Source organism: Dipodomys spectabilis, unplaced genomic scaffold (genome assembly GCF_019054845.1).
Source record: "Dipodomys spectabilis isolate Male_0828 unplaced genomic scaffold, ASM1905484v1 ptg000188l, whole genome shotgun sequence".
NCBI lineage: Eukaryota > Metazoa > Chordata > Mammalia > Rodentia > Heteromyidae > Dipodomys > Dipodomys spectabilis.
The window spans coordinates 4,707,703-4,729,122 of NW_024870865.1; the positions used below are offsets into that span (position 1 = coordinate 4,707,703).

At 42.3% G+C, this 21,420-nt stretch overlaps 1 protein-coding gene across 1 annotated transcript; it reads left to right on the plus strand.

Annotated features, from left to right (window-relative positions):
* Positions 1-233: 233 nt before the first annotated feature.
* On the plus strand, positions 234-20,689 carry LOC122121433 (arylacetamide deacetylase-like 4). The gene is given in 8 exon segments (XM_042695650.1): positions 234-383; positions 8,391-8,812; positions 13,081-13,237; positions 13,683-13,899; positions 14,624-14,687; positions 19,921-20,476; positions 20,478-20,598; positions 20,601-20,689. Coding segments are annotated over 8 exon segments (1,776 nt in total).
* Positions 20,690-21,420: the final 731 nt, after the last annotated feature.

The window sequence follows — 21,420 nt, forward strand, 5'->3', positions numbered from 1 at the left end:
GGCCAAGGGATCCATGGGAAGTGTAGAGGGATGTGAATGTCTATACCTAAGAGAGTCGGTGCAGATTCCTTTCTCAGGAGAGCCTCTGTGTCCTGCAGGTGTTTAGAGAGTACATAGAGAGTACATACATACTGCTTCTGCAGTGTCAATATCTCTGCTCATAGATAACTGATGGGGACCTCTCATTGCATGCTGGGTCAGCCGCAGTAGTTGCTGCATGGCCAATGTGCAAGATGGGCATCTGTGAGAGCCCCAGCCACATTGTGGTCCTGATGCAGGGAAGAGATGAAGCTGGAGGATCTCTTCTGTGCAACATCGCTTTCCTGTGTTCCAATGCTGTGCTAGTCACACTTTTCATTCCTATAACTAATGCACAAAGAACCGTTTAAGGGAGGAAGCATTGATGGGGGTCTGTGGGGTTCAGAGCTTTTCAGAAGTTCAATCAATTGTGGTGGAGAGGATATTGCAAAGCTAGATACATCACCGAAGTCAAGAAGCAGAAAGAAAAAAGAGGGGGGGCATGGAGGGAGTGAGGGAGAGAGAATATTCACCCACTGGTTTTCTGTTTTTCTCTTTTTTGTTAGTCTGCTCCCTTTGGGATATTGCATCCTAAATTCATATGGGTCTTTCTCCTTTGTTTAATCCTCTCTAGGAACATCCTCACAGAGAACAATATGCTTTTCTAATCTCTCACACACCTCTCAATGCAATTAAGTTGTCAATCAAGAATAATCAACAGAAATAGTAATGGTAACACACTTCTCTACTACCAGAAGGCATGTGGTGGCATCACAGGCATAGCAAACTCTGGGAGAGTCTAGGCTCCATAGCAAAGCCATGTCCCCAAATAATGAAGCACAGATCAATGGTAACAATCCCTCTTATCCTCTATGATTGATGGAGGGAGTTGTCCTTTAGGCCTCTTGTGTCCACATGGTAGATCCAATTGTATTGGGCTCTTGAGAGTCTAAGCAGACATAGTTCATGGTTTACACATCAGCAGCTTCCTGAATATAGTCCCTGAGCTCTTTTGCTCAAGGTTCGCATTCTACCACTTTGATACACAGCTCCACTTCTATATTTCTGGTGGTTAATTGGAGATAAGAAACTTATGGACTTTCCTGCCTAGGCTGTTTTCAAATCAAAGTCCTCAGGTCTCAACCTCCTGAGTAGCTAGGTTTATAGGCATGAGCCACAAGCCCCAGGGTACATTGGCATCCTTTCCTATGTACACAACAAATGCATCCCAAATTGGGTAACAACACAACACACTAATTATGTCTGGTTTCTGAAGCTCAAGGGTCTCACATAGCTCAACTTAGGTCTGGTTTATGGCTCCACTGGTCTTCTAGGAACATGTTGAAGTTCTGTCTTAGTCTCAACAAGAAATGATCTATATCCAACCTTCAGTTGTTACTTAGAGTATAGACCCGTATGTGAGAGATTGAGAGCCTGTGTTTCTTCTAGCTTGGGACCTGATGTCAGCTCTCCTGCCTTCTCAAATCCATTTAATCTTTTCTTCTTCTGACTTCCACTAAATGGCTGCTCCTCCATAAACAAGCATGAAGGACAGAGAAATATCATCACCAGAAATACTCATGGAGTCACAAACATGTAGATGTGTGCATTCAGTCACCAATACCATGTTTGCTCAGAAGCAAGTCGGAGGTCTTGCTCACATGAGGTAATCACACAGAATATGAATCACACTCATGGAGGTTATAGGACTTTAGGATCTGCTTACATGGAAGCTATTTGGTATAACAATGTCATTTGTGATTTAGGGGTTGGTCTCCACTAATGACAGATTATCACTGGAAGTATTGAATCATATCAGCTTTGATAGAATAGCTGATTATATACTTATACCCTGTCCCTTTGACTAGAGTAGCCCATGTTCACACACATAGTTGCTTTTTATAATACCAATGTATTGTCTTGCAGTCTGAGGTCAGAAATCCAAGATGTGTCTACACAATTGCATTCTTTATTTAGGCACTATGTAAATCTGTTTTAATTTTAATGCAGACTTTATGTATGTGTGAGCATGGGTGTGTGTGTCTGTATGCATGCATGTGTTTGTGTGTGCGTGTGTGTGCAAGTGTATACCCACTTACCAAAACACGTATTTAGGGGCAAATTTGCTCTAAAATGCTACAATTTGATTCTCCTACATGTATCACTGGGCCTCCAGATCAAGAGTCTAAGTTCAAGGTTAGCTTTCACTATAGCCTAGGCTGCCCTCGGTGATGAGGCTCCATTTTTTGCTCACACTTGAACTGGGAATAGTTCCACAAGCATCTACAATGTAGATTACATACAATGTAGAGTAGATAGGCTGTACATTGTGCAATTATGTACAGTGTAGAGTAAATAGACTGCAAAGGGTGCAGCACTATCTCATGCCTTGAAATGTCCATATTTGAGGAATCACACAGCCACTTAAAGTTACTTATAATTTGAAGATTAAAATTGGATGCACTGAGTATCTTAGTTGTATATACTTCAGAACAGCAAGACCTTTGAGAATCTGTTTCTAGCAACTTACAGCCTTAGAAAGGTTTTTCTTTTTCTTTCTTTATTATCTTTAAGTAGTTGTACAAAGAAGTTCTCATTCTACAAAACAGTATATGAGTACAAGGTGTCTGACAACATTGTCACCCATCGCTCCTAACCCATCCCTTCTCTCACGTTTCTTTCTTTTACTATTGAGATTAGGTGATTACATAAATTTCACAGTATTATGGAATAGTGACAGTTAAAGTCGCAAACACATTTTAACCTTCACAAGGCAAAATGTCATTATCATGGTCTATGAGGCTTGTCAATTCTTTAAGCTTTGACAATACAATTTTTTTTCCACATCAGGAGATGTTTACATTTCTTTCCTTTAGCTTAGTGTAAGCTGTTCCCTCTTTCCCTCTCATTCTTCCCTTCCCATCGCTGTCTTTGGGTTGCTTTGCTCATTTTCATTAATGTCCAGTGCAGCTGATGAGGCCTTTGTGGTGTGTTGTTGTGTTTCCTGTTAATTCTGTATAATACTGCAAGTTTCCCTCCTTTGTGTGCATATATATCCCATATATATGGTCAAGAACATGGAGTCATTTAGCAATGATACGACAAAATGAGTGGCTGTCCTTTATTTCACGAGTCTTGTTTACTTGGTCATATTTCCTTGTATGTTGGCTTTAGCATCCACATACCAGGGAGACCATGTGCCATTTGTCTCTCTTTTTTTTTTTTTTTTTTGGCTTACATCGCTAAAATGGTTCACTGTAATTCCATCCATTCTCCTGCAATGCTGCATGATATTCCATTGTATATAGGTACCACAATTTATGGATCCACTCATGAGGAGTTGGGCATCTGGGTTGTTTCCATATCTTGGCAATTGTGAACAGTGCTTCAATAAAAATGGAGGTGCATGTAACCTTGTATCCTGGTTCCTGTTGTTCAGGGTAGATGCCTCAGAGTGGTATGCCTGGGACATAGAGGAGGTCTGTATTTAGTTTTCTGAGGTACCTCCAGACTGCTTTCCAAAGTGCTTGTATCAGTATCCATTCCCACCAGCAATGCAGTAGGGTTCCTCTTTCTCCCCATCCCCTCCAGTATTTGTCGTTGGCTGACTTTAGCATGTGAGCCATTCTGACTGGGGTAAGGTGGTATCACAGGGTGTTTTTATTTGCAATTCCTTTACAGCCAGGGAAGATGAACATTTCTTCTTCTTCTTCTTTTCCATTTTGATCTCTTCTTCTGAGAAGTCTCTCTTTAGCTCCCTTGCCCATTTCATGATTGCTTTGTTAGATTTTGGAGATGTTAGTGTCTTGAGTTCCCTGTATTTAATGGCTATTAGGACCTTTTCTGATATATTGCTGGTAAATATTTTTCTCAATTAGTTGTCTTTCTTTATAGTTTGGTTGCCATGTCTTTAGCTGTGCACAAACTTTTTATTTTCAGGTGTCCCTTTGATTGAGTCTCTCCAGTTTGTTTAGACCCTGGGACTCTGTTCAGCAAGATCCTGCCTGTGCCTATAAGTTCAAGTGTTTCTCCTACTCTTTCCTGCTGTAGTTTCAGAGTATCAGATTTGATGTTAAGGTCTTTGATCTATTTTCAGTTCAATTTCAGAGAAATTGAACCCAGGGCCTCAGGCATGCAAGGCAAGCGCTCTACCACTGAGCCACCTTCCCAGCCCTTGGCTAGGATTTTATTGAGGCGCTTTGCATCTGTGTTCATCAAAGAGATTGGTCCGTAGTTTCTCTTTTTTGGTTGGGTCTTTGCCGGTTTGGGGATGAGTGTGATATTGACTTCGTTGAATGAGTTTGGGATTGCTCCCTCTGTTTCTATTTCTCTGATGAGCTTTAGGGTAAAGGTATTAATTGCTCTTTAAAGGTCTTATAGAATTCCATAGTAAATCCATCTGGTCCTACCCTTTTCCTTGTTGAAAGGCTTATGATTGCTTCCTCTATCTCATTGTAGCTTACTGGCATATTTAATTGCTTTATTTCTTCTTGGTTCAGTTCGGGCAAGTTGAATTCTCCAGAAATTCATCCATTTCAAAGTTTATGGAGTCTTACAATAGGTCTTTATAATCATTTGGATGTCTTGGATGTTTGTTGTAATTTTTCCTGTGGCATTCCTGATCTTGTTGATTTGGGTCTCCTCTTTTCTTTTTTTACTTAATCTTGCCAGTGCTCCATCAATTTTTATTGATTCTTTTTTTAAAAAGCCTTTTGTTTTATTCATTTTATAGTTTCATATTCTCTATGTCTCAATTTCTGCTATATTGGATATCTTGCTCTGGCTGGCAACTTTAGGTTCAAATTTTTCTCACTTCTCTAGCAGTTTTAGTTGCATCATGAGATTGTTTACTTGGTCTGTCTCTATTTTCTTGATGTGTGCACTGTAAACGATAAATTTCACCCCCCCCCCAGGTCTGCTTTTGCCACGTCCCATCCCATAGGTTTCTTTTTCATTTTTTTATTTATTGTGAAAATACCGTAGTGAGGGGTTACAATTACATGGGCAAGGAAATGAGTACATTTCTTATCTAGCATTGATGCCTCCTTCTTTGTTTCCCCTTCCCATCCTCCCATAGTTATCTTTGTGATGTTTCTTCATTTTCATTGAATTGTAGGAACTTTTTATTTCTTCTTTAATTTCTTCTGTGACCCAGGTGTTGCTCAGATATGTGCTGTTTAATTTCCAAGTGCTTGAGTTTTTTCTACTTTATGCCTTGTTATTGAGAGCTGGTTTGATTCCACCATGGTCAGATAGAATACAGGGAATTATGTTGATCCTCTTGAATTTGCTTAAATTCCTTGTACAAACTAGGAAATGATCTATTTTAGAAAAAGTTCCAAGGGCTGCTGAGAAGAATGTCTACTGGGTTATTGTTGCGTGGAAAACTTAGTATATGTCAGTTAAGTGCACTTGAGATATGGCATCACATAATTCAGAAATGCCTTTACCAATTCTTTGGGTGGTAGACCTGTCCTTTGGTGATAGTGGAGTATTAAAGTCTCCTAGTATTATTGTATTTGGATCCATCTTTTCCTGTAAATCTGAGAGTATTTGCTTAACATATTTGGGTGCACTGTTGTTTGGGGCATATAGATTAACAATGATGATGTCCTCTTCTTGGATTGTTCCCTGTATTAATACCTTAGTGAACTTCTTTGTCTTTTCATAATGATTTTTATATAAAGTGTATTTTATCAGATATCAGGATGGCAACTCCTGCCTTCTTAATGGGGGCATTTGCATTGTAGACCTTCCTCCATTCTTTCACTTAGAGTTCGCTTTTATCTTTGGCTGTGATGTAGGTCTCTTGGTTTTTTGTTTTTGTCGGTCATGGACCTTGATCTCTGGACCTGGGCACTGTCCCCCAGCTGTTTGGCTCAAGGCTACTGCTCTACCATTTAAGCCACAGCTTCACTTCCAATTTTCTGGTGGTTAATTGGAGATAAGAGTCTCACACACTTTACTGCCCCATGTGGCTTTTAACCATGTTCCTCAGAGCTCAGCCTCCTGAGTAACTAGGTGTGAGCCAGGAACACCCAGCTGCCAACGGTCTCTTGAAGACAGCAAACTAATGGATCTTGTGTTCTGATATAACCTGTAGTTCTTTTTCTTTTGATTAGTGAATTAAGTCCATTAACGTTTATGATTATTATAGAGAGGTATACTGTGCTTCCTGTCATTTTCCTATTTTCCTATGCTTTTTTTCTTTTCTTTCCTCCTTAGTTTACTAAGTTGGTCTCCTAGAGATATCTGCCTGGAATTGTTCCCTGATACTGTTTTTTTCAGATTGTAATCCCCCGCTGGATATTCTTTGTAATGTTACAGTACTGTTTATGACTTCATTGAGATTTTCTTCACTATTAAAAATTTTAGTTTCTCCATCGAATATGGTGAATGCTAGTTTTGCTGGATTTACCAGTCAGGGCTGGCAGTAATTGGTTCTCAGGGCTCAAATGGTATTTTCCCAGGTTTCCTTGCATTTAGTGTCTGTGTGGAGAGATCTGCAGTGATTCTTTTTTCCCATTGTAGTATAGCTCCTTCTTTGCTTTTGCTGGGTGCAAGATTGTTTCTTTAGTGCTAAAATCTAGTATTTTTACTATAATGTGTCTAGCTGTATTCCTCCTGAGATCTTGCTTGTTAAGTGTTCTGTAAGCCTCTGTTATGTAGGTAAGATTTTCTCTTTTAAGTCTGGGGAAAATTTCGGTGATGATTTTATTGAATAAGTGATGCATTCCTTTGTTCTGGTATTCCTTCCCTTCATCCACCCCAAATATACCCCAAATATATGAAGGTTCAATTTCTTGGCACTGTCTGCTTGTTCTTGGACTTCCCTTTGGCATATTTTGAGTGTTTTTTCCATATCTGTAACTTTTTTCCATTGCCTGCATTTTGTCTTCAGTATCTGATATTCTGTTTTCCATTTCATTCACTCTATTTACTGCAGCTTCCATTGTGGTTTGCATGGAGGAAATTAAATTTTGCATGGAGGAAATTGAGCCACTTACAATTTCTATGTGGTTTCTTAGAGTATTAATCTCATCTTTTAGCAAAGTGTGCACCGCATCTATTTTTGAGTGCATTGCTTGTTTGAAGGCCTGGATCACTTTTGATGACTCATTCCTTTGTTCTTTAAATTTCTATTTTTTTGGGGGGTGGTCCAGTCTTGGGGCCTGAACTCTGGGCCTGTGCACTGTCCCTCAACTCTTCAGCTCAAGGCTAGCGCTCTACCACTTGAGCCACAGTGCCACTTCCGGCATTTTTCTTTTTGCTTATGTGGTGCTGAGGAATCGAACCCAGGGCCTCATGCATGCAAGGCAAGCACTCTACCAGTGAGCCACCTTCCCAGCCCCTGTTCTGTAAATTTCTGATCTATTTCTCACTTTAATTCTTGAGTCATTGCCTCTCATGTCTTGGATGTAGCATTTGTCTTCCATTTCTTTTGTGCTTCCACTGGTGTTCTCCTATGTATGGTTGCAGGCCTTGGGTCTGGTTTGATATCTTGACTGTTGATGAATCTTGTACTCTGTGATTTTTTTGCATGTGGTTTCAGGGACAATTGGACGGTTTCGGTCACTATGTGGTACCTTTGCTTGTTTTTGGATTTAGTCCTGGATCAATTGATGTAGCTTGCTCTTGGCGCTGGGCTTGTTGAGAATACTTTTCTTGGTCCCAGTTCTACTGCAGGAGGGGGCTGCTTTCCAGTTGCTGGTATAATCCATGTAGGGCTTACTCTTGTTAAGTGGTGCTTGGCAGACACATTCTGCCCTCTGCTGTGGTATGCACTCAGATCCTGAGCAGTCAGGGGCAAACAGTTAAGACAGCTCAGGTTTCTGCCTCTGATGCAGATAGAGATCCTTCAACTGTCTCCTGGATAATCTCAGCAGTTCCGATCTTTATTCAAGGACCAGCAGCCTTGACTGCTCCCATTACCTCCCGGGAGTGCTCTTGGTCAAGCTGACCAGCTGTGTGTGCCCACTGATTGCTGGTGCTCTTGGACATTTCTCAGATTCCTTAGGACCTGTAGCCTAGGTGGTAGAGGGGGATTATCACCACTGGGAGTTTCCACCCGTGCTGGTCTCCTGTGGAAGGGGTGGGGGTGAGAGGGAAGCAGTGGGCCCTGTGGGTACTCACTTATCCTGGTACTGGTTTGGAGCTGTCCAGCGGTGCTTTGGAAGATGTCTGTTTTTGTGCACTTTAGGTTGCTGGTCACCACCGTGTTCCCAATTTGTTGAGATGATTGTGGGCTGTGCTGGGTGGTGGTGTGGGCTGGGTCTGTGTTTCACTGTGTATGCCACTGTTTATGGGGTCCAGTTCAGCACTGCGGGTGTTTTTGCACTGTCCTTCTACGTGTCCAACCACCTTGTTTCTAGGGTCCCTGGCCACGATTGCCACCACTGGCCAGGCTGCTTCCACAGGACCGCACGGGGTCACATCACGGGTTTAGGAGAACCCCCCCACACTTTTGCCACCTGTGGCCTGGGGGCTTCTGCAAGAAGGAGCAGAGAGTGGTCACACAGCGAGTCTGGTGTCCCTCACCTCTGCAGCCTCTGCCGCTGTCCCGGGCTAGACTGCTTCCGCAGGCCACTGCCCTGGGCTACATCCGGGGGGCTAGAGCAGAGCAGTTGGCTGCCCGAGCGTGTGAGGGCCTTCATGCGGGTTCTGAGTTCCTGTACTCTCCCGGTCAGCACCGGCTCTTGGGAATCTTCTGGAAGCCTCAGACCCTTGTGGCTCTGTGGTCCCCGGTGGGTCCCCAGCCAGGCCGCCTGGCGGCTCGGCAGGGCCGCAGCCACAGGTGGGGACGGGTCTTCCCGCTTTACCGGCGCTGTGTGGCTTCCCACGCGTTTCCTGTTCTTCTGCTCATTCCCGTCTCTCTCTGAGTGCTGGCCTCTTTGCTGGTGTGGGTCTCTTGTGGAAACAGCTTGGAGGCCCAGCTCTCCATTTGGTGGAGAGCCTGTGGTGTTTCCGGTTTTGGCCCCACCCTCTCAGTGGTGATTGAATTTGCCTTTCTTTGATGGCCAGAGATGCTGAGCATTTCTTCACCTGTCTCTGGGCCATTGGTATTTCATGTTCAGAGACGTCTCTCTTCAAGACTTGAACCTACTTTTTAATGGGGTGGTTGTTTTATGGGGGGTTGGTTTGGGAGCAATTTAATTCTTTTTGGGGGGGGGCGAGGGGGTCCGGTCATGGGGCCTGAACTCTGGGCCTGGGCGCTGTCCCTCAGCTCTTCAGCTCAAGGCTAGCACTCTACCACTTGAGCCACAGCGCCACTTCCGGCTTTTTTCTTTTTGCTCATGTGGTGCTGAGGAATCGAACCCAGGGCCTCTGGCTTGCAAGGAAAGCGCTCTACCACTGAGCCACCTTTCTAGCCCAAGTAATTTAATTCTTAAGCATGAACAACACCTAGAAGTATTTATATGTATGATACTGTTTTATTTGATCCTCCAGAGTGAAGATGATTAAAATACACGCTTTTTATACCTTCTATCAGAGTACTGTACACTCTTTATGATGACAAAGTAATGTACTGTTATCTGTAGGGCTCAAGTTGTTTTTGATATGTATAATCAACATTTTATCATTCTTTTGATCTGTAGAAGAGTTTCTGTGGTGTGTTACAGTGTCACATCCTTCATGAAATAAGATTTTTGAGTCCCATGATAAAAAAAATGTTGATTTTACTTGGAGCAGTAGAACTGATATCTGACATGTCTGACCAACAAGGTTTTGAGAGCTCACAGGCATGAGAGACCAGTGTCCTCTGAAATAGAAAAGGTAAGCTACCTTCATTAGTAAGATTTTCTACAGTTTATTTTGAGGTTCCAGTTTTCAATGTTTGCTAAATTTAAATATAGAACCCCAGTTTTTGGTGTGTGTATGGCAATCCTGGGGCTTGAACTCAGGACCTGTGCACTGTCCCTGAGCTTTTTGCTCAAGGCTAGCAGGACACCTGTGGAGATACAGTTTCACTTCAGGCTCTTCTGGTGATTAATTGGTGATTAGAGACTTTTCTGCCTTTGCTGGATTTGAACCATGATCCTCAGATCTTAGGGTCCTGTGTTGGTATGTGTACTGCTATGAGGCACTGGCACTAGGCAAGAGCCCATGTTTTATACTTCAGAATCCCCTTAGGACATAAGATTTGCACATTAAAACCCAAGAACTTAAAAAAGTCAGTCCTCACACCATATTATAGTCTATCACCTACATGATTTCTTGTATTAATTCTGTCTCAATGTTGACCAAGAAGGAAGCAGACAGCACACAGGAATTGGAACAGAGAAAATGAATACAGAGAACATTTTACTTACAAGAGAAGATTGGAGATGTAGATTCCTGGATTTAAAAGATCATAAAACAGGGCTAGGAAGGTGGCTCAGTGGTATAGCACTTGCCTTGCATGCCTGAGGCCCTGGGTTCGATTCCTCAGCACCAAAAAAGGAAAAAGCAAAAAACTGGAAGTGGCACTGTGGCTCAAGTTGTAGAGGGCTAGCCTTGAGCTGAAGAGCTGAAGGACAGCCCCCTCCCCTCAGCCAAAATAAAGAAAAGAAAAGATGCCACACCTTTTGCTCTAGGCTCATTGTGGAAAAACAAAGCAAATGTGATGGCCATAAAAATGAGCCTTGACTGTCCTTGTGTCCACTCACCAAACAGGCAGTTAACAGAAGAAACTCATAGAGTAGGTTCTAAAAAGAAAGAATCTGTGGTCTTTTTGAGTTAGATAATGAGTTGTTATAATGCCTAGTGGCCCTGCCTATGAAGAACAGCATGGGTTAAATAGTCCATAGCAGACAGTGTAAAACATATCCTGTTACTCATATATAACTTAGACAAGTGAGGCTGTAAGAGTCCATGGCTGTTGATATGCTTTGGAAGATTGGAACCAGCAGTTATTCACAGAAGTAATGAGGTTAAATCTCCGGACAAGAGTTTGCTGCCAGTGAAATTCCTTCATAAAACTGGGGAGGGTAAAAAGTGTTATCTGTAACCTAATAGCATCTGTCCTTGAGCTTTGAAACTTAGGCAAGACATAGAACAACAAGAGTAAAGTACGATGTTAATACTAGACTATTTTTTAATGTGACGGACAGTACTTGGGTTAGAACTCAAGGCCTCATGCCCTCAGTTCTCTTGCTCATGTTTGGTGCTCTATCCCATGAGCCACACCTTTAGTTCACCATTTTATTGTTTTATTGGAGGAAAAGGAAGTCTCCAGATTTTCCTGCCTATGCAGGCTTCCAGTCAGGATTTTTTGAATTTCAACTTCTTAAGTAGTTAAGATCAGGGGCATAATCCTTCAGCGCCCAATGAATGTTACTCATTTTATTTGGCAGATAGCTATTTCTCTAAAGCATAGGAAGTAGTTAGGCATGAGAGATCAATGCATTCTTAAAAAACAATAATAAAGATGTAGAGAAGACAAAGGAAGCAGCATATAGTTTGGTAGCAGAAAATTATGTCAGAGTCAGTCTAAGAGGTGCTTTTGGAATATCATATTGTTGATATATCTATATCTATCTGTACATATATCTACTAAGATAAATATTGATATACACACATATATGTATATATACCCATTGCTGTGAATATATAAGTGGGTTCAACCTATGGTGAGAGGAGAGTCTGTCTTGTTTTAGTCTGCCTTCCTGCCATAGGATGCTCAGTGCTATTAGGGAGATCAGAGGCCTTCAGAACCTCCTAGCTCCTTGGGGTCCTCCAGTGAAATGGCAAGTCAAAAGGAACCTCAAATGGACACCAGATTCCATGCTACAATTCCCATTGTGATAATGAATCTGTGTCAGCCATAACCAGCCAAACTCACCAGATTGGGTAAAACACATCCTGTTACTCATATCTCACTTAGGCAAGTGAGGGTGTAAGAATCAGTGGCTGTTGATCTCTTTGGAAGATTGGAACCAGCAGTTGTGCACCAGAGAAATGAGGTTAAAATCTCCTGGACAAAGGTTTGCTGCCAGTGAAATTCCTTCATAAAACTGGGGAGGGTAAAAAAATGTTATCTGTAACCTAATAGCATCTGTCCAGCTTTGAAACTTAGCTAAGGTATAGAACAGCAAGAGAAATGTATGATATTAATACTTTAATGTGACAGTACTTGGGTTAGAACTCAAGGCCTCGTGCCCTCACTCAGCTTCCTTGCTCATGTTTGGTGCTCTATCGCATGAGCCACACCTTTACTTCACCATTTTGTTGTTTCATTGGAGGAAAAGGAAGTCTCCCAGATTTTCCTGCCTATGCAGGCTTCCAGTCATGATTTTCTGAATCTCATTCTCTTAAGTAGTTAAGATTAGAAGCATAAGGTTTCAGTGCTCAGTGAATGTCACTCATTTTATTTGGCAGATAGCTATTTGTCTAAAACATAGGAAGTAGTTAGGCATGAGAGATCAATGCCATCCTAAAAAAACAATAATAAAGATGTAGAGAAGACAAAGGAAGCAGAGTATTTTTTGTTGGCAGAAAATTATGTGAGAGTAGATCTAATGGGTACTTGTGGAATATCATGTTGTTTATCTATCTATCTATATCTACTGAGAAAAATATTGATACATACATAAATGTTGATATAAATATATAAGTTGATACACACCTATGGACAGGATAGAGTCTGTTGTCTTAGACTGCCTTTCTGCCCCAGGATGCTAAGTGATATTAGGGAGATCAGAAAGCCTTCAAATCTTTCTAGGTCTTTGGGTTCCTCCAGTGAGAAAGGAGGCCATATGGCAAGTCAAGAAGCATCTCAAATGGGAACCAGATTCCATGCTACATTCCTATTGTGATAATGAATCTGTGTGATGTATAACCAGTGAAACTCACAGACTCGTCCCCAGCCTCAGTATCACAGCTGATCAGAAAGCAGATGCATCATCAAGGTGAGAAATTTATAGCTACCAGAGTCCAGTGCCTGTAACTTAGCATTGCCATAGCATCAGAGTAACACCAGAGTGCCTTCATCTCACTACCTGCCATTGTCCCTGACAAGAAAGGGTAGATGCTGAAGAAATCATGAAAAAGGCAATTTGTCTTTGCAAAGTTCATTCTGTGCAGATTTCATGCACTCAGAAAACCCTGCTGTTCTGAAGAGGGCACCGCCAGGAAAGGTGAAGTTGAACCACCTCATTCAAGGTTGAGGCAGCAGTACAGCAGCATTCACATGCGGAGTAGAGTTTCCAAGTCTGGGGATGCAGGGCTGAATTTGCAGCAGGTTCATAATCAATCTTTGTCTTTGCAGTGATATGTATGGAAAAAGAGGACCCTAAGTGTTGTGTCTCATGACTTTAGTGGTGTGAATTTTCTCATATATGTGTACAAGGAATGAGGGAAGTAATAAAAGAAGACTCCATTTGACCTTGGTAATGAGGTGCAATATGGTAGAAATTATGTAAGAATCAGATTTCATCCAAGGCAAGTAGCAATAAGAATTCCATCTGATGAGAATGAATAGCTTTCCTGGATTTCCTGCTTCTCCATTCTCACAACCACTTGAGAAGTGTCAATACCCATAAACCTTAGGAGAATCTGATGAACTCATCTCCACATGGGAGCAGTGTACACATTGATTCACACTGGTTTCAAAATGGCTCATATAGATCATTGAAAGGAACTGAGTCTTCAACGATAATTCAAATTTGTCTCCAACTCTCCTCCAGGGGTGTATACTTGAGAAGCTAAGAATTTGCTCGATGCCCAGATTTCGTCAATTTGCACTACATCTACTGCCAATATGGAAGGACCCTAGAGTGGTGGTGACCAACCTGCGATTTGGGACAATCCGTGTGAGGCTGTTCCAGCCGAAGGCAGTGTCCTCCTGCCCTCGTCGAGGCGTCATCTTCTACCACGGAGGGGCTGCAGTGATAGGCAGCCTGGGTAAAGAGCTTTCCTGTGGTGTGTGGTCCTGGAGGAAGGGCCTCATTACCCATCAGCCTCAGCTAGCTATCCAGTGACCCCTGGGTGGGGCCAATTCTAGCAGTCAATGGAGCTTAGTGGAGCTCAACCAAGTAGAGGTGAGGAACACATCATCAGTGGAATTGTACTTTCCTGGCAATGTTCTTCACAATATGGTCCCTCAGTGCAGGTGCAGGTCAGGATATCCCCAAAGGGGCTTCTAGATACATGGCTATGACTCCTCCCTTCCTTTCCATTACTGCCTTTATCATATCCTCTCTGCCTGTAGAACCTGTGACAAACCCCTGCATTAATCACAGTGGGCCACCCAGAGACACTAAATCCTCACCAAAATCAATAGAAAAAATAGTTAATCTTCCTCCTTCTAATCCCAACTCCTTAGTCCAAACTTTTAGTCCAAAGTCTATTTCAGATGCCTGTGCCATCTAGGGTCTCAATTTACCCTATTGTAAAAAAAGCATTGCAGAAGTTAAGCCTCATGGTCTACTTGATCTATGACATGTGGTAAATTGTAGATAGATATGTGACGTTGCCTACACAGAGCTTCACAGTGTTATTTCAGAGGAGACAGTTAAAGACACAGTCTGTTATTCAGAGCCCTACAACAGCAGCTGCTCTCAGTGGGCCTGTGGTGGTAAGTGATCGTCCCCATCATGGCCTGAACTCTCTTGTTCTTGTCTTGCAGATGTGTACCACAACACATGCAGTTTCATGGCCCTGAAGACAGACTCAGTGGTGCTCTCAGTGGGGTAAGTGGAGTAAGAGAGGGAGAGTAGCAGCCAGAGCAGTCCAGGAGGAGGATGTACAAGATCCAGGAGTCCCGACCACAGGTTCCCTTTCATACATTCACTCCCAGCCAGAGGAAAAGTGCCACAGGATATCAGAAGGGTGGAAAATCCTCACCAACACTGGGCATGCAAGGATCAGCTGTGGTGGAGTAAACACAAGATTTCATCTTTCCATTTTACACAGTCTCCATCACTTTAACAAACACAGAAGGAATGTATCTTATGGAGAAATAGGATTTTAGTTTTGCTCACTATTTGAGGAGTTTAGTCCATGCAGGCTAGCTAGGTTGTTTCATTTCTAGGTCCCTCTGTTAAGGTATATCATGGTTGTGGCAAGAGGACATGACAGAGCCTAGCTGCTCTCACAATTGTAGTCAAGAAGCAGAAAGAGACAGGAATGTATCAGAAATAAGACACCACTTAAACACACTTACCTACTTTCTACATGTAGCAACCAATTCTTATTATGTCCAAATAATAACCTGAAATTATTAATTCATCAGTGGATTCATTCATGTGTAAATTTAGATCCTTTCTTTTCCTATAACTTGCAATAATTGGTGTCAATTACTATGAAACCAGCCTTCAACCCTAAGGTTTTAGAGATATAACATGTCAACACCACAACATACTGTTATGGACTTCAAGGGCTCAAGGCCATCTCACAATGCAAAAGACATTGGTCCCTGTCCAAGAGTCCTAAAAGTGTTACTTGTTACAAAATTGTTCACAAGTTCAAGTCCAGGGACCGAGAATGTGGCTTAGTGGCAGAGTGTTGGCCTAGCATGCATGAAGGCCTGAGTTTGATTCCTCAGTACCACATACACAGAGTGAGAAGTGGTGCTGTGGTTCAAGTGGTAGAATGCTGGCCTTGAGCAACAGAAGCTAGTGCCTAGACCCTGAGTTCAAGAACCAGTACTGTCAAAAAAGTTCAAATCCAAAGTAGTTTCTGAGACTCAAAATAAATTTCTCTCATGGGTCCTTGAAAACTTAAGAGCAAGTTAAATTCTTTCAAGAGGAAATGGGACAGAGTAAATAATCTCATTCCAAAAGGAAAGTATGGGAGTTCCAGAGCAAGAAGGAGAACAGAGCAAGCCCAAACCATTGCTGGGAAAGCATGAAGCCATGTGGTGCCTTTCCATCATCTGGAGCAGTTGTTGCTCCAGCCTGTGGGCTATGTGATTAAAACCCAACTTCTTCTGTGTTGCACTGGCTCCCATCACTGCCTGCAGATTTACTTAGCATAAAACCCATTTTCCTGACGTCATCAACTTCTTTATGTCTCCACTGCAGCATAGCTTCACCCTCACACCTTCCCCACCAATTACCCATCTCAAGCACTGCCTTCCTGCGGGGACTCCAACACTGCTCTGCTTTGGCTAGTTTCTCAGGCTTTCCTTTGAATTCTTAGTGGAACTATACAAAACTTTCCAGAGTAGTCATGAATGATGCCAAAAACTGTGTACCAACAACACATGGAGTAGCTGGGCCTCTTTGGACCACTGTGGCATTAGCCAACTAGTGCAAGGGTTACTGACCATGGTAAAATGAATCCTAGACACATAACTTCCTATAAGTCCTATGGAAAGAAGGTGCTCAAGTGTGAGTATAAACTTTCACACATGATCTCCTAATCAGATGGTGTCTAGACAATGTTTATTATTTTTGGTTTGTTTTTTGTCGGTAGTGGGACTTGAACTCTTGGCTTGGGCACTGTCCATGCGCTCTTCAGCTAAAAGTGAGCACTCTATGACTTGAGCCACAGCACCACTTCTGGTTTTTTAGTGGTTTCTTGGAGATAAGAGTCTCATGGACTCTCCTGGCCAGGCTGGCTTTGAACTGTATTAATCAGATCTCAGCCTCCTGAGTAGCTAAGATTACAGGCATGAACCACTAGTGCCCAGAAAGTCTGCATAATTCTTGAGATCCTCTCCAGGGATCTTTCCCATTCCTTAAGTGAAGTGTTCTTTCCTTTTTCTTAACTATTTTCTTTACTCAACTATTCCCTTTAACAACCATACCCTCTTTGTCCAACAGTTTTAATAATAACTTTCTGCAAGAGACTATCTATTTTTCAAATGTTCCTGCTCTGTCTCTTTGTTTCCAATTGTCTGTATCTCCCACAAAGTCTCAAGGCATGGGCAAAGTGGAGAGTTCTTTGCCAAAATGTCACACGAATGGCATTTAATCCGATTCACAAAAGAATTGTGTCTCCACCTCAGACCTCATGAGCAACATCTGTTATGTCAACATTCCTGTCAGCATGCTAGTCTTCAGAACTTCTCCCAGAATCACCTACTTCCCTCTAGGTCCACACTTGGGGGCCTTGCCACCTAACATACCAACGTTTTCCATATTCCTTCCACAGACAAGTTCCTAGGGCTTAAGAACCATATTCTAGTGTGGTCATAGCAACCATCCTACTTCTCTGCACATCAGTTCAAAATTTTCCTCACTCTAACCACTTTGTAAAGATATATTTTAGCTCATGGTTCCCAAAGTATTATCTCATAGCCAATTTGCTGCACTAATATGGACTGATCATAAATTCCAAAACCAAAGCAAAATTGTCATCGAGTGGTATCAGAAAGATGACAGTGAGAGTCAGTGTCCAGAGAGAAGGTATACTTGAACAGCACCTTCAGATTTCTACTTCTTCTAACTAGGTCTGACCACTAGTCACTGCCCTTTAATGCTGAGAGATTGTGAGTCAAGAAGTGTTCCATCCATTGTTGAAGTAAGACCCTCACCATCTTGTTACCAGACTGCCATCTCAGTTGGGTGTCATTCCAGGTTCACAAAATTTCCAGCAAATAATTGAATGAAACATACTTGACCTGTGATCCTAGCTATGCAGGTGACTGAGATCTGAAGATTACAGTTCAAAGCTAGCCCAGGTGGAAATGTCTCTGCGACCTGTATCTCCAATTACCTGCCATTGTCAGATGTGTACCTGTGGTTCAAGTGCTATATTAGATAAAAGAAAAAGACCCTTAGGAATAGCTCTGAGTTCATGTACCAAACCAAAACACCACACACATGAGTAATGAGAGAAGCAGAAGTTCATTGAAGGGAAAATGAGCTATAGTGAGTAGGCTACACTCCACAGGTAGGGAGTGAACCTGAGCAAGAGAGAGGCAAGGCCAGAGGAACGTTAGGCTGTTTAGTGTAGAGGGAAAGGGTAGAGAATTCCTCCCAAAGGAAGGATGCTTCATGATGGGAGATATTTGAGTGGCTGGTGGTTGTAGTATAATAGTTACGTAACTGTGTGTCTGTCCTAACAATGCATTCTGTTACAATAATATTAATGATATGTAGCACATAAACATAGGAGTTAATTGTAGGGGGGTTCTTCCCAGAATTCTCTTAAGAATACCCCGGCAGTGCACTGTGCATATGATGTGACACGAAGTAGAATTTTATTTAGTTAACCAATCAAAATAGTTTGCCAACAGTGCTTTGTGATAGTTATAAAGGGAAATTCAGGAGCAAATTAATGGGCTGCTCTTACAAGTGAGTATAGAACAACAGATCCTGGTTTCTCTGTCTGATTCAATCAGGTCATGTCTCAAGAATTGGCTCTACCAAGTAGGAAACAAGACATGGATAAATGAGCGTTTCCAACATACCTCCTATCCAAACTATAGAATGACTGAGCTAATAGGGAACATTCAAGAGATCTTTTGCAAAGGAACCCTAAGAATAGTTAAGATGTTAAGTAATCTTAATAAAATTAAGGGGAAAATTTTCACAAGTATATGAAAAGTCTGCTAATAACCTTGAGAATTAAAAAAAAACACCAAATCAATATTTAAAAATTTTCCTCGACCCAAAACAACAGTGTAAAAAGAAAAGGACAAAATAAGGTGAATCTGAGGGTAGTATGTCTCTCAGAGGAGATATAGATGAAGATGGTAGGGAAGCAGCATTGTCTGCAGGCCCAGGTCAATGTCCTGTTCACTGTACACCATCCTTGATGGTTCTACAGGTTGACAATTCTTCCTTTAAACACCTACATATTTATCTACCTATGTACCTTCCTATGTACTTGCCTACCTGCGTATGTACATACTCCCCTACCTAACAACTGCCAAGAATGGGGAGATGAATGTGGAGAGTAACTAAATATAAATCACTGTTCTTAGAGATAGCAACAAATCATTGGAGTGGAGAAAAAATTAGTAGGCACTGGTACTGGTATGATTCTATATTTAAGTACAAAGAGTCCTGAAAAGTCAGTGTGATACAGTTTGGAGAAGGGAGTGAGTGAAGTTTTTAAGAAGACTATAACTTTATGCCTCCCTGATGGACTCATTCCATTTGGATTTCCTCTGCATGAGGCGCCACAGCAGCAGTAGGACTCCAGTAAGTTACTAAGCATCTCTAGACTATTTTGAAATCACTAAGGAGAGTGATTTTACAGTGTCAAGTCTTTACAGTGTCAAGACTTGATCTCAACTGGCTACTATAGTACCTGAGCTTCTAACATAATAGTCCATGATACAAAAAGCCTTGGAGAAAATGAAATTGCCTCACAGAGTCCAGAGCAAGGTGTCATCGAGCACACCTGCACTGATGGCTGCGAGGAATTTCACCGTGTGTCGTTATAGCAGATACTTGCAGAGATCTGGCCCATGGATCAGAGCAGATTGATGGGCAGCTTTGGAATTATGCAGAGAGAAAAGGAGCTTCAGACTTACCAGAGGGTTCCATAGGAACAGTCGAAGAGAAGAAGGCTGAGAGAAGTTTCCATTCAGAAATAAGTTCTTCCTTCTTACATTACCCCTCTTCTTTCCTGTTTATTCCTCTGTGAAAAAAAAGGACAATTTCACTACGACATCAATCTTAGCTTCCAATGAATGCTGAAAGACTATGAGACCACCAGTAGCTGAAGTGCTTCCCTGCCCCATCATTGTGTATTTTCTGTTTCCAAAGCCAACAGATTGGATGTTTCAGAAACTTGGGTTTGCTTGCCTGTGGAAGCAGATAGGGGTTTGGATTGGGCCAGTCTGACTCTAAGCAGGTTCTTCATATGCACACATAGAAAACATAGGAATCCACGTGTTTTTTGGCTATACACAGTCTGAGGACTTTATCGGAAGTGGTCTCCTCAGTGTGGTAGAGGACGCTGTTCAAATGGCATCTTCTAAACCCTCTGCTCAGTAGTGTACTGGGTTTCCTTTTTCCTCCACAGGTACCGCAAGCTTCCTGACTACCACCACCCAGTCTCTTTCAGGGATTGTCTGAATGCCACCATCCACTTCCTGAAGACACTAGATACCTATGGGGTGGACCCCTCCCGGGTTGTGGTCTCTGGAGACAGCTTTGGAGCTATCATTGTGGCATTCGTCAGCCAGGCCTTGGTGGGCAGAACAGATATTCCAAAGCTCCGGGGTCAGATCTTGGTTTACCCTGCTCTCCAGGGCATCAATTTGCAGTTACCATCACATCAACAGAACAAAAATGTCCCAATTCCCCTCACAGAAGTCATGACAGTTTTATGCCGTTATTTTACAATTGACCCCTCCTGGAAAGATGCCTTGTTAAAAGGTGCTTGTGTTCCTCCCCATATCTGGGAGAAGTATAAGAAATGGTTGAGCGCTGACAATCTCCCTGAAAGGTTCAGATACAAGTACCAAGCAGAATTTCCCACACTTTTTAATGAGGATGCCTATCTGGAAACCAGACATGCTTTTGAAGTAGAATATGTACCCCTCATAGCTGATGACCAGATTATTGCTCAGCTTCCTGGGGGCTCTCATAGTGACCTGTGAGTGGGACTCCTTCAGAGATGATGGCCTACTGTATAAGAAGCGCTTGGAAGACCAAGGGGTCCCTGTGACCTGGTACCACGCAGAAGATGGTTTTCATGGATGCTTGCCATTTTTACTAAAATTATTTTCAATTTCCCCTGTTGTGAGAAAGTTATGTCTGCCATAGTCAAATACTTAAGGGAAATATGATGGATTGGTTGCGTCTCTGTTTTAATGACTGTGTTTAGTAACTACAAGGCCCTGGATTTGATATGAAACATTGATAATAGGGATGAGAGAAAAAAAAAAACAAAGACAAAAACAGCACCAAATAAATAGAAGCAAGGACTAAATGGTATATACCCTAATGAAGATGAAAGATGATCTATCCACCAGGTCTACAGCACTGAGGAAAATGATGCTATCAAAGGCAGAGAAAATAGCTTTGGTTTGGTCTTTTCTTTGCAGCATATAAGCATGTGCAGAATAAATTGCACTTATATGTCATGCTGTCACTGGGTGAATCGTTCTCTTGATGCTAAAGCTTGCCAAAGGCATACTCTTACTAAAGGTGGAGTCACCTCATTACTCCTGAGGTCATCGTCGGTCCAACAAAGCCCAACTCCCAATGCCTCCAGCTGACCTTTGTAAGCAGTTTTTCTTGGGCTGGACTTCAAAAATAGGGCTTTATAAGAAACAGAGAGAGAGAAGGAGCAAAGTGAGGAGAAATGGCAGCCAAAGATGAGTTCTGATGAGCTTCAAGCTTTGTGTAGTTCAAGTCTTATTCAGAATTCCTGAGGTAGATAGATCCCTGACTCCCAAGAGCCAGGTTCTTAGGGCCAAGTCTTCCCTGGGAAGTGTACAGGGATGTGAACATCCATCCTTAAGAGAGTCAGGTGCAGACTCCTTTCTCAGGAGACCCTCTGGGTCCTGAAAGTGGT